The 13,682-nt window shown below is 53.9% G+C and overlaps 1 protein-coding gene across 1 annotated transcript in view; it reads right to left on the bottom strand.

Annotated features, from left to right (window-relative positions):
• RASSF5 (Ras association domain family member 5) overlaps positions 1-13,682 on the bottom strand; it is a 73,041-nt gene that overhangs the window by 38,158 nt on the left and 21,201 nt on the right. Inside the window, exon 2 of the mRNA XM_061382055.1 lies at positions 7,613-7,734. Coding sequence (XP_061238039.1) covers positions 7,613-7,734 — 122 coding nt within the window. The remainder of the gene's footprint in view (positions 1-7,612; positions 7,735-13,682) is intronic.

Genomic DNA, 13,682 nt, shown 5'->3' with positions numbered 1-13,682 from the left:
AACAAGAGGCCGCAAAGAAGGGGATAATCGTGTCTTGTAGCGAGAGTGCCCAGCAAACCACAAAACCATAGTGTCCTGGGTTTATGTCCAGGAGAAGAATGCATCTTTCTGGTATTTTGGAGAGTAGGCAGAGCCAGACAGTGAAGGGTTTTGTGTGCTAATCCAGATTCAGGCTGACTTTGAGGGTAATAGGAAGCTGCCCGGGGCTTCCATCACAGGGCGACATGATAAAAAAAAAATCCAGTAAGGCTGTTGAAGGCACAGGGACGGCCCTGGAATGTTACCTGGTGATACCAAGCCACAGAACCACCGTCGCTCAGAGGAGAAACCTGAGGCTCAGGGAAGCTAAGAGTCTTGTGCCCGTCACACGTCCACAATGTCATCTGCACAGTCTGAATTAGAACCGGGCTCTCCTGTCATCCAGGCCAAGAGTCCTTCTTTTAAGAAAACAGGTATTACCTTTTAGAAATATTACTCTAGAACCATCTGGACAGCATCGGGTTATTCAAATAGCCCCGAAGCAAAGGGCAAAAGTCAAGGGTTCTCTCACTCTACCCTGGTCACCCCCCACCCCTCCCAAGGTGAAATATCTTCCAGCAGTTGGCTGGGTGCCCTGCAGGCCCTCACTCTCACACACATTTACACACACACACACATGTACAAGGTACAAATTGATTGTCTTTATGTACCACTGAGTGACTTGTCTCTGTTGGCACCATCCCTTGTCAGTACACGCAGATCCACGCCTCCTTTGGAAAACCACATGGGTCTTAGTGCCAGTGGCTGGAATTTCCTTCCTGGTACCCCTACAGTTCTCTCCACTGATCACAGTGCCCAGGAGGCAGTGGCTGGACCCAGTGCGCTGGTATTTGGGGAGAGCAGTCTCTGCTGCCCACTGAGGGCAGCGGAGAGGACTTTAAAGCAATGCCTGGCTCTATCATTACATGTGGAAGGAATCTGAGACAGTCCTTAGGCATGCTGCTTTTTTAATTTTAGAGATTAAATATTAATTATGTGTATCAGGAAAAAGAAATCCTAAGTACATGAATGGTGATTCAAGGACTGAAACTTTTCCCTGTAACATAAGTTTAAGTTTAATACAAGAAATGTATTTGAAGAGGAATATTAAGTAAAGAGTAGCACAGGTGGATTATTGATATGGCCAGAGTCCTCGCTGTGGAAAGTGCCTGGGGGAGGTTTGGGAACTGCAGCGGGACGGGCTGGACTCGCAGACTGGGACGGAGAGCCTCGTTTCTGAATCCTGCTCCTGGGTTCTGGGGTGCCACCAGGAGCGGGGGAATCTGGGCCCGATGGACAGGAGATCCCATCGCTGGCCGCAAGAGAGTTGAGCGGGAGGGAGAGTGCTGCTGTTTTTGTCTTGTCGCCTGTGCCTTCCACGTGCCAAGGAAAGGGGCACCAAAGGCCGGGCACAGAGCTGCCACGTCCCTCTGGGCAGCAGCAGGTCCTGGTAAGAATCCACAGCTGTGGGCAAGGGCTTCCGCTCTCGGGTAGGCATGGAAAGGACCAAGCCAAACCAGCAGAGGTCTCACTTCGTCCGGAGGGCACTGGGGAGCCCCTGGGATTCTTTCATCACAGGGGGACGGGGTAAGAGCAACTTTCGCACCACCGGAAGGGTAAAGTCTTCGGGGCATGCCCCCAAACAAGGGAACTGCAGCAGTTCTGGCAAGGTATTGTGGTCTTCAGCTGATGGCAACCACGCCCTCTAGGAAACAGCCTTAAACTGAAGAGGGGATCTGGGCGGACTTGAAGGGATTTGCTTGGTCAGCAAAGGGTGCCCAAGAGAAAAGTCAGTCATCCCAGACCTTGGTGATCTCCAAGGAGAGACTGACAAAGGCATGGGAAGCTCGCAGCCGCGCCTCCTCTGTTTCTCCACCTGGGAGAGACGTGCACAACCCACAAGCCTTCTGAGTGCAGCTGGGGCTCTAAGCCCGTTCCCACCCCCTAAACACCCGCCCCGTCTTCCCTCCTCCCCACCTCTGTCTGGCATGGCAGAGAGAAGACAGCCTGAACCTGGGATTACTGCTTTTCAAAGGTTGAGGCCAAACACTTATCGACAGGATGATCTCAACTGTGTTTTGAAAAATGTATGAATGTACAGGAAGAAAATGTAAAAATGTTAACGAACAGTGGTTCCTTCTGGATGGAGGAAGATCAATGATTTTTCTTTTCCTTCAACAGCAGAGCGGAGAAATGCCACCAGGCCAAGACCTCCTAACAGTCATGTGTCTCCAAACTGGCAGAGCTCTGATCAGGGCCCTCCCCACCCCCTGAAAATCCCCTCCCCCCCCCCCCGCCCGAAAATGGCACTCGAACATTTGGATAGCTCAGACCAGGTGACGAGGCCAAGGTGAACGCAAAGCTCCATCCTGGTATGCAACAGAAAATCGAGCCAAGGCGGAAATCAGTACAAACAGGCTTTTTAGAAAAGGCGAGTGAGGCTGGAGCAGGGCCCAGGTTTTATTGATAGAAGGCTAGGTGCTGCTCCAGTTGTGCTGAAGCATGCAGCCGGGCCTGTCCAAGGCAAACAGTGCAGCCCAACCCAGCTGGCCCCGGAGCAAACCCCACTGAGCAAACCCCACTCCAGGCTGGCTGCCATGGGGGCTGCTCGGCACCCACGAGGGGCTCTTGGCTCCTTCTGTATTTTTGTGGTGGTTCTGCTCTAGACACAGCCCTGATTCAGTTTGTCAGAAAATTCCAAGGTTGACACGTCTCCCCAACAGAAGGAGGGGAGTCACTCTCCTCCCAAATACTCAGACTTGGAAACACCTGCTCACTGTTGAAATTCTGAGGATGAGACAGGCATCCAGCAAACTCCAGGCCCTGCTCTGGGGCTTCCTGCCCCCCTCCCCCCACCTCTCCCCCTGCCCCACCCCGCCCTGGCACTTGAGAGTGCTGGCTAAGTGGGGTTTAGTTTGGGTTTCTCAAACTGCACTATTCACATTTGGGTCTAGAGGATTCTTTGTTGTGCGGGTGGTGAAATGGGGTGGGGGGCTTTCCTGTACAACTGGAATCATTTAGCAGCATCCCAGGCCTCTGCCTACTGGGTGCTAGCAGCCTCCTCCAAGCTGTGTCTGCTAAAAATGTCTCCAGTCCCTGCCCATGACCCAGTGGAGAGGGGAGGGCAAAACCACCCCCATCTGAGACCTGCTGCTCCAGAGGGAGAAACAGAGACTCAAAGTAGAAGCCCAGGATGTAGTGGGCTGGGCAGGCTCGAGGAGAACAGAAAGCAGACAGACTTGGAAGTTCCCAATGGAAAAGAAAGTGGGGGAAATAGTCTAAGATATTTAGAAGACGTTGCTCTATTGTGGGCTATGTAACTTCCCTCCTCCACCTTCTAAAGAAAGTCTTCCACAAAAGTCTGCATCATTCACCAGGGCTTGGGGGTCAGATTTGTCTCCCTTCCTTTTCTCACCCTGGACGGGGCACGGCCCTCCCGAGAGGTCTGGTTACATGCAGACTCTGGTATAGACAGCTCCAATTCTGAAGCGCGTGGAGGATGTACAAAAGTTTTCTTCTCATACTAAATACATGAGTTACTTGAATCTGTTTAGGAATCGGACATTCCTCCACGATGAATGAAGTTGATCCAAATGTATTACTTGTCCCTTCTTTTTTTAAAAAAATAATTTTTATTGATTTATTTATGGCCATGCTGGGTCTTCACTGCTGCGCTAACTTTTCTTTAGTTGCGGCAAGTGGCAGGGACTCTCTAGCTGGACTGCTTCTCGTTGCCGGGGCTCCTCTTGTTGTGGAGCACGGGCTCCAGAGCACGGGAGCTGCAGCGGTTGTGGCTCCCAGGCTCCAGAGCACAGGCTCAGTAGTTGTGGTGCCCTGGCTTAGTTGCCTCACTGCATGTGGGATCTTCCTGGATCAAGGATCAAGCCCGTGTCTCCTACAGTGGCAGGTGGATTCTTTACCACTGAATCACCAGGGGGCCTTTCTTATGGGCAACTTCCAATCAGCAGTACTTCACACATTTTAAACCAGGACAGGTCTATCTCAAGGACATTTGTAAGCTCTCATTAGTATGCTCATCTATTGAAACGAATACCTTAGAGCGTTTCAAAATAATCACCTTGCACTGATTCATTACAACGTGGCCAAGAGGAGGAACTGCTAAACTGCTGTCACCAGATACTGGTGCATCCAGATAAATAAACGCTCTGTTACATAAACAATGTGCACGCATGCCAAGTTGCTTCAGTTGTGTCCAACTCTGTGCGACCCTGTGGACCATAGCCCGCCAAGCTCTTCTATCCATGGGATTCTCCAGGCAAGAATAATGGAGTGGGTGGCCACGCCCTCCTCCAGGGGATCTTCCTGACCCAGGGATCAAACCTACATCTCTTAGGTCTCCTGCACTGGCAGGCAGGTTCTTTACCATCAGCACCATCTGGGAAGCCCCATAAAGCTATGTACCACACTGTAATCTAGTGATCCAGAGAGCTGAGGGCCTGCACCAATGATCTTACCAATAGTGCATTTCTCAGGCAAAGTGCACATGTTTATGTCATCTTCTGTGATATAGCCAGCCTTCACCACCCACTATGCCTCGATGGCAATTGAAAAGTGAAAGTCACTCCAGTCCATGGGATTTTCCGGGCAAAGGTACTGGAGTGGGTTGCCATTTCCTTCTCCAGAAAGTTGCTCAGTCGTGTCCAAATCTGTGACCCCAGGGATTATATAGTCCATGGAATTCTCCAGGCCAGAATACTGGACTGGGTAGCCTTTTCCTTCTCCAGGGGATCTTCCCAACCCAGGGATCGAATCCAGGTCTCCCTCATTGCAGGCGGATTCTTTACCACCAGCTTTACTGGTAAAAAGTGACAGGCAGTTTTCCTGCTGAAAAAATGTTTTGATGATCTACACTGATTCATCGTATCAATGTACTGGTTTCTTCCAATGCCAGGAAGCCTCAGACAGGCAGCAGCAGTGAAACTGGGCTGAATCATAGCTTTTCTCACTGTTCAGCATGCCCTCCATAATCCCAGGTTAATACAGACACGGTGTCATCCTCGGGGCCTTTGCCGTGATATCCAATGAATGGTAGGGGCACATACAGCATGAGGTGGTCTGGACTGTACAGCTCCGCATAATATGTGTGTTCATCTTCCTTGACGTGTTTAAGTTATTTCTATGTTGCCACTGATTGCGGATGGAGTACAGGACAACCTCCTTTTCATAATCTGTGAATTTCCAAGACACTACGTCACAAGGGCTGGCAGCTTGTTCTAGGAGTATTTGTGCTGAGTGTAGAACTCCACAGCTCTGTTCGTGATGCCCAGGACTGAGACTGGGACGACACCTCCCACCGGCCCACCATCACAGGGGGGATGGCGGGCTGCCCCACGGCTCGGGCTCCCGGTGTCTCAGTCCAGCCCCGGCCACGGGGCGATGGAGCGGTGGAAAGGGGAGGCCAGGTGCCTTGGTGTCTGCAAGTTTCTCCCAGAGACACAGACTTTTAGAACTGATTTCATATCATTTTAATAAAAGTATGCGTCATATTTGCCCCCTGAACTGCTTTCCCAGTGGGAGGAAAGGCCTGGGGAATAGCAGCAGGGAGGCTGGTAGCACCCATGGGTGGACCCGGCGACTGAACATGGTTGAGCAGGTCATCATGGCTAGAGAAAGCATGTGTGGGTGGCGAGTCCGGGGACCTGGGACTGGACCCCAGTTCCCCAGGCCCACTCGTACTCTCTTGAGGAAATAACCAGTCATCCAGCATCTGTGTTGTCTCTCCTGACACCCAGGGCTTTGCCCTCAGAAACCGGGGGTTTATTCAAAGTGCTGCTCCTACTGGACTATATCAAGTCAAGTAGGACTGTACTGGGACTTGACTGTAAGTCCCCAGCATTCCTGGGCTTGGCACGTGGTCTACATTCAAAACATATTTGTTAAATAAATAAATAGATGACGTCCTGGGACACTCCTTATTTCCTTGACCAACAACCTTCGACTCATACACTACGGCTTAGAGGCAATGTCACCTCCTCTGGGAAGTATTCCCTGATTTCTCCCAACAGAAACAGCCACACTTCCTGTGCACTGTATACTCAGAACACTTGGTTCATACTTTTATTGAAACATGTATCACAGTATATACTATTTGGTTGTATTTTGCCTCCCCTGCCAGAATGTAAGCTCTCTGAGGATCCCCACTCTTACCAGTGCTTGGCACATAGCAGGTAAATCAAAGTGTGTTCAATGCAGGAATTAAAAACAAGGCTCTCCTGTCTCCCTCCCAAAGGCTTGACATCAAAGGTCGAATACATCCTGGTTCAAGTGCCTTGGCAAAGCCCAGAATCAAGAACTGCTTTGGGCATCAAGTTCCTGGTTCTCTGACACAGGGAAACACTTGTGTAATCCCTCTGAAGCTGGCCTGGTCTGGCTGGCTGGCTGGCAGGACAACGCACTGTTGCGTTGTGCCAGCGCCCCCACTACCCCAGGGCTACGAGACTTCAGAGGACCCTCAGGAGCTTTCCCTGGGACTCCCGCCCCCACCCATACCGCACCCCATGGCTGGAACCCTAGCACAAGGCAGGCTCCGTGCCTGGGTGGACTACAGGGCACTTCTCGAGAGCATCAGGCTTCCCTGAGCCTTCCACCCTGTTCCATGCCCCCAGCCCCTTGGCAAGGGGTGTGCCACCCTGCGGTTTATCACAAGAAGCATATCCTTGGTCTCTCTCCATTTCCAGCACAGAGTTCCAAAAACCCTTGGAACTTCCTAAGTACAGAGAGCAAGAAAGATGTTTCCTATGTTGATGAGGTGACTTTGGACCCCACCTAAGGAGAACCTACCAAGTTATAGAGGTAGGAACTTTCCTTCCCAGCCCCCAGGCCTCTGGGGAGTGGGGAGGGGCTGGAGGATGAATCGGTTGCCAGTGGCCCGGAATTGATCAGTCATGTCTGTGTAATGAAGCCACCATAAAACCCCAAAAGGATGGGGCTGGAGAGCTGGGTGGGTGAACACAGGGAGGTGTGGAGAGAGCAGGGCTGGGAGAGGGCATGGAAGCTCTGTGTCCCTCCTGCCTACCTTGCCGTCTGCATCTCTTCGATCAGGATGTTCCCATTACATCCTTTTATAATAAACTGGTAATCTAGTGGGCCAAAGATGCCTCTGAGTTCTGTGAGCTGCAGTAGCAAAGTAACTGAGCCCCAGGAGGGGGCTGTGGAAACCTGGATCTGTAGCCAGTGGGTCAGGGGCACGGGTGAGAGCACGGCCTTGAGATCGGTATCTGGAGTGGTGATCGAAGAAAGTGCCAGAATGGGGCTGAGTTGGAGGACTCAGTGCAGCGGAGGATTGCTTTGGCGGTGTAGCCACCTGCCCCCCGCCCCATGAACTGGGTGAAGAATCTGAGTGCGTGCCATGGACCTCATCTGGCGAGAACGGGACCCCGACATCCGGAGAGAACGGGACCCCGACATCCGGCGAGAATGGAACCCCGACACCCGGTGAGAATGGGACCCGGCGAGAACGCGACGCCGACATACGGCAAATGTGGAACACCCGTGCACCTCCCACTCACCAGCTCGTGGGGGTGAGGGGAGCCCGGACCCTCAGAGGTCAAACCCCGCGGTCTGTGCTGCCTACCTGGCTGAAGGTCACAGCGAGGGTGCTCTCTGGAGACGGTCTGTCCCGGTTGGCGCCGTCCTGCTGAGTGCAGTCCAGCTGGATCAGGCTGCGGCACTCCGGGTGGCAGGTGAATTTACAGTCTGGAGGGAGAGAACCGCAGGGGGATTAGTGGCCAGAGAAACGCCCTGGGGGCAGCATGCGGCTCCCAGAGGGAAGGGCGCTCAGGAGGGAAGCGGAGGCCAGTGGAGGGGAGACCCCCATGGGGGAGTGTTGCCGGCTCCCCACCCCACTGTGCGCGTGGAGGTGAGGAGGTGCTTTACTGGTCACAGACTGCTCCCACCTCTGCTGTTGCGTGTGGCCCTGTGACCGTTATTACTGCTGCTTTACAGAGGGGAAACTGGGGCTGGGGGACTTTGATGACTTTCTCTTAGGTCATCTGCCTTCAGGCTGGTGCGCTCTCTACTAATTTCTGTTGTCCCGTTGTTATCATCAACGGGAACGGCTGTCACCTGTCTCTGACCCTACCCCATCTAGAAATGTGTCAGCTTCTCTAACCCGGCTGACACAGCCTACAGTCAGCATCCCAAACTAGGTTCCTCAGGGAAAACCTCACCTTTATTTCCTAAACAATGTTCACATCTAGAGTTGAGAAGAGCGTAGGGGAATACCTTCAAGATAGGGAAGCTGAGGCTCAGAGAGGTAAAGCGAGGTGCCCAACGACACACAGCTCACTGGCCAAGCCACAGCTGCCTCTCTGGAACCTCCCAGGCAGAAGGGAGGTGAAGCTGAAAAGGGCAGGAGGCAGCAAGGCTGGGACCAGTGAGGGGATGGGGTGTATGGAGGATGGGAGCGAAACAGGACGGCAGCAAGAGAAGGGAGCACACGCCCATGAGCAGTGCCCCAATCTGAGGCTGGCTCCCCCAGACGGGCAGTGCCCCGATCTGAGGCTGGCTCCCACAGACCTGAGGCTGGCTCCCCCAGATGGGCAATGCCCCGATCTGAGGATGGGTCCCCCAGATGGGCAATGTCCTGATCTGAGGCTGGCTCCCCCAGAACGAGCAATGCCCCGATCTGAGGCTGGCTCCCCAGAATGAGCAGTGCCCCGATCTGAGGCCGGCTCCCCCAAACGGGCAGTGCCCCCATCTGAGGCTGGCTCCCCAAGACGGGCAGTGCCCCGATCTGAGGCTGGCTCCCACAGAATCCGCTGGGCCTGCCGGGGTCACCTGTCCTGCAGGTGCCACAGCTCAGCTGGAAGGCCCAGCTGGGGAGGTGGCCAGTGTCCGTGAGAAGGCTGTCCGATGGTGACATGGGTGTGTGGGGTGGGCATGACAGCCTGGGCCCATCTGGGTAACCTGGGGACGAGGAAAGCTTCTGATTGATGAAGGCTCAGCCTTCTTCCTTTCAACAAGCTCCAGAACCTCGGCACATTGGGACTACCTTCTTTAAAAAAAAAATTATTGAGGACTTGTGTGGTTGTGTTGGATCTTACGTGCGGCTCTCAGGGTCTTCCTCGCGTCCTGTGGGATGTTTTGAGGCACGCAGACTCTCTAGGTACGGCGTGCCGGCTTCAGTAGCTGTGGCACACATCCCAGGGATGCGGGATCCTCGCCCCCCAGCCGGGGATTGAACCCACGTCCCCTGCACTGCAAGGACTCCTAACTGCTGGGACACCAGGGGAGTCCTTGGAAGGTCTTCTTAAAGCTGCTGAAGCGCTCTGCCTGGGGCTGATGGTGGAGGTGGGTCTCCTCTTCTCCCCAGGCTCTCGGCGGGCGGCGGGGTGGCGTTTGGAGTGAGACCACCACTCTCTTCAAGCCACCACCTTCTCTTCTGTCCCCAAAGATTGAGCGCAGGGACCACCCCCATTGGACAGTTCCTGCTGTTGATGCCACAGCGTAGCACCTGGGAATTCCAGAACTCTGCCGCCTTCTGACTCCACACTCTGAAGTCCCGAGCACCCTCCAGGATGGCGCTCAGCCCTGCTGCTCACCTCCCCCGTGCACGCAGCCAGGCCCACCACACTGCCTCCTCCTTCAGAGCCCACCCAGGCCTTCCTGGCCCTCCTCCACGGAAGCGGTCTCGCCTGCGCAGGGGCTGCGTGGAGCCTGCTCGGAGCCACGCACCATACCCCTCCCAGCACCCCCATGCATTCCTGGGCCCCCAGAGGATTCCTGCCCAGTGTGAGGACGACCTCACCCCTGGCAGGGTGGAAGGCAGCAGGGAGGGTGTGCAGGCCGAGTCTCCGCTGCCCGCGGTGCCCAGAAACGCCAGGACTTCAATAAGGGAGCCCCGAGGCCAGGGCCCACAGTCCGGGCTCCACTCCCAGGACACATCTTTGCAGCTCCCGGAGGGCTCAGAGTGTGAAGGATGCTCCGGGGCTGCCAGCCGGTGGGAGCCTGCCAGCTCTGCCCCGAGGGAGGGCTGCCCTGGCTCCCAAAGGCGAGAGCATCTAGACAGAGGACACTGCCTGCGGTCTCTTCTTTCAGCTGTGCCCTGCCAACTCGGGCACTCTGTCCACCTGCGCACCGCAATCTCTCCATGCCTGTCTCTCACTGACACACACACGCTCTGAAAAGAGCACCGAAACCACACGGAGACTTACTTATTTTTTTCTTATGGGTCTTATGCTGAGCTGGACAGAGCCAGGGAACAGAAGAGTCCAGGCGGAGTGGTTCAGGATTTTATAAAAAGCACACTTGAACACCAGTGGAGTCTGTCCCATCAGACCATGGAATCACAGACCGGAGCAAAACTACCAAAGCACGTCTTGATATTTCCTGGCCCCTGGAAACGCTAAGCCCAGGGCTTAGCAGAGATGAAGTCAGAGTCCTCAGGCCCTTCTGCGCACCAGAAGCGGACCCCACCAGCACAGCCAGCAGCCAGCAGGCCCCCGGGGCTCTGAGTACCAACAGTCACGAGGCTGCAAAGGCAGGGCCGTGTTCCACCAGGGCCTAGCACTTCAGCCCTCACGGGCCATCTTTCCCCCAAGACAGAAGGAAAGATGGCGGAGCACCCCCAGACAGGCCCTTCTCCAAGGAGGGGCCCGTGTGTCCGGATGGGGAAGGGCTCCTGGGGCACCCTCAGACCCAGGCCTTGCTGGATTCCTTGCTGCTCTAACAAAGCACCACCCACCAGGTGGCTTAGGACTGAAATTTATTCTCTCTCAGTTCTGGAGGCTAGCAGTCTGAAATCAAGTTGTCAGGAGGGTCACGCTCCTCCTGGAGACTGCGGGAGGACGCTTCCTTGCCTCTTCCCGGCTTCTGGGAGTGTGCTGGCAAGATCTCTGGTGTCCCTCGGCCTGTAGCTGCAGGACTGCACTCTCTGCCTCCATCTCTGAGTCCAGCTTCCTTCCGTTTCCCCATAGCACAGGACAGGTCCCAAGGGCCTGCTGTTCCCGTGGGCTGTGTCTGCACCCGGTCACCTTCACGTGACGCCAGTCGTATTGGGTTAGGGGACTCTCCTACTGGAGCACGACCTCCTCCTGTGCTGTGCTTAGTCGCTCAGTCGTGTCCGACTCTGTGTGACCCCATGGACTCTAGCCCACCGAGCTCCTCTGTCCATGGGGATTCTCCAGGCAACAACACTGGAGTGGGTTGCCATGCCCTCCTCCAGAAGGTCTTCCTGACCCAGGGATTGAACCCAGGTTTCCCACACTGCAGGAAGATTCTTTACCCTCTGAGGCAGACCTCTTCCTGACTAATTACGCTTGCTACTAACTTGTTTCCAAACAAGTTCACATTCTGACGTACTGGGATGAGAACTGCAGGATGTTTGTAGGTGTGGGGGATATAATTCAACCCATAGCACAAACCCTGGGCAGAATTAAGAACCCAGAGCCCTCAGTCTCAAACAGAGGGGGTTCCTCACAGACCCAACGGGTCAGTGCAGCCTGGCAGAGGAAGGAGCAGGTGGAGAGCTGAGCCAAGGCCGGGACCTCCACCGGCCCCGCTCCTGGCCTTCTGGGTCCCTGAAGGTCACACCAAAGGCACCGTCCCCAGCGAGGGGGTCAGGTCCAGAGGCCATGGCAAACGAGTCCCAAGATGCATCTTTCTTCCACTTTACCCCGGAGGAGGTGAACTCTGCCTGGAACATTTTGGAGATTGTTTTCCAAGATACAAAAGCTACAAACCTCCCTTTAGTCCCCAGGGCTGCCAAAGTTAGTTCTTGCCTGACCCCAGTGGCCAAATGCACACAGACGCACACACACACACAGGCACACAGGCCTACATAGAGGCTAATTTTTCTCAACCAGATGAATTCTGTTGATAAGAAACCCATCAGGCCCTTTCACCCCAGGCTTGTAAGCAAGATCTCAAGACAGCAAGGAGCTGGTCCGCTTTACTCTCCCTCCCCCGGCTGGAGCCGGGATGTGGGGTGAGGGCGGGCAGGCTCCTGGGACTCAGAGCCTGGTTACAGCGCGCCCACAGGCCTCCCGGCGGTCGCTCCCAGGTGAGCGAAGAGCAGCTTCTCACCCCGTGACCAGAGCCACTTCCAAGGCCCGTGGGGAAGCATAGCAGCCTCTGAGTCTATGAGCTCTGTGTCTGTCCTCTGGGTACCCCAGGCCTTCCTGGACAAGGTCAGCCTCGGAACAAACTAACCACTTCCCCCTGTTCTCCTTGGGACCTGTCCTGTGCTATGGGGAAATGGAAAGAGGGTGGACTTGGAGCAAGTACCTGCTTTACAGTGCTGCTAAGAGCATTAAATGAGGTAATTATGTAAATCATAACACCTGGCGCAAACTAAGAGATCGATAAATAGTAACTATTTTTATTAAGCGGCTAAAACCCAAGTCGGCCTCCCCAGTGGTCACGGCCCCTGGCGTCCACATCCCGGAAGCCCGTCTGTGCTCCAGGCATCAGTGTCACTGACCTCCCCCAAGACCCACTGCCTCCTGACACAAAGGTCCGGACGCATCCTCACGTGACTCTTTGTGACCTGCCAGGCTCCTCTGTCCATGGATTCTCCAGGCAAGAATACTGGAGTGGGTTGCCCTGCCCGCCTCCAGGGGATCTTCCCGATCCAGGGACTGAACTCCACCTCCGGCATTGGCAGGCAGGTTCTTTACCACAGAGCCACCTGGGAAGTCCCTCAGACCCCCACTGCACCCCCTCCTCAGGCTGAGCAGGGGAGACCCCAGCCTCAACCCCCCGCACAGGTGAGGCACCAGCTGCACACAGAGCCTGGAGACGGGCAAGCCTCCCCACCTCAGGGAGGCACCTCTGTCTACCTGAGCTGTCTCTCCTCTCTGCATTCCTACCCAGCCCCTCCAATATTTGAACTTCTAAAATCTTGCTTTAGTTTCAGAAGAGAAAGTTGCTAACCAAGGTTGATAACTTTTAGTATTAAAGAGGATGTGGGTACATGAGAAGGTTCTTGCCTTCTTGGTGGTACCAGTTTCCTGCAGGAATATGTATTTATCTGTCTCTAAATATGTCTCCACAAAAAGGTTCATCACACAGTTGTTCATGCCAACAAAATACTAGAAATACCCCATATCCATCTACAGGGGGCCAGTTACAGTTACATTTTAAAATGGAATACTATTTAGCCGTTACATAAGATGATGTAGATTCATATTGATCAGTTTGGAAAGAGGTCCACAAGTTTATCACTGAAAGAGAAAAAAGGTTCTGTTTTATGGTCCTGGTTATATAAAAACATACACATACCTACATACACATTATGCACAGAGAGAAATCTGGAAGGTGATATGTTTGCTCTGAGTAATGAGATTTCAAGTGTTTTTCCTCTTTACAGTTCCTAAATTTTGCTTTTGAATTTTTTTAATTGAATCTATATTCTTTACTAATAGAAAAAATACCACCAAAAAATGAACAAAGAAAATTCCTGGACCCACACCGTAATGACAGCAGCTACCAGCATTCACCACCTCCAATGTGCTGGACACTTCACATACATGCTTCCACATGATCAATACTAAGCACGTGTGACATGTGTCTACCCCTATCAGACTTATTCTTTAGAGCAGCTTTAGGTTCACAGCAAAAGTGAGCGGAAGTATATAGAGAGTTCCTGCTGCCCCCAGACATGCACAGCCTCCCCTCACTAACATCCCTGTCCGAGTGGCGCC

This window comes from Bos javanicus, chromosome 16, assembly GCF_032452875.1.
Source record: "Bos javanicus breed banteng chromosome 16, ARS-OSU_banteng_1.0, whole genome shotgun sequence".
NCBI lineage: Eukaryota > Metazoa > Chordata > Mammalia > Artiodactyla > Bovidae > Bos > Bos javanicus.
Note: the sequence above shows the minus strand (reverse complement) of the source record. Positions and strands in the feature narration are given on the sequence as shown.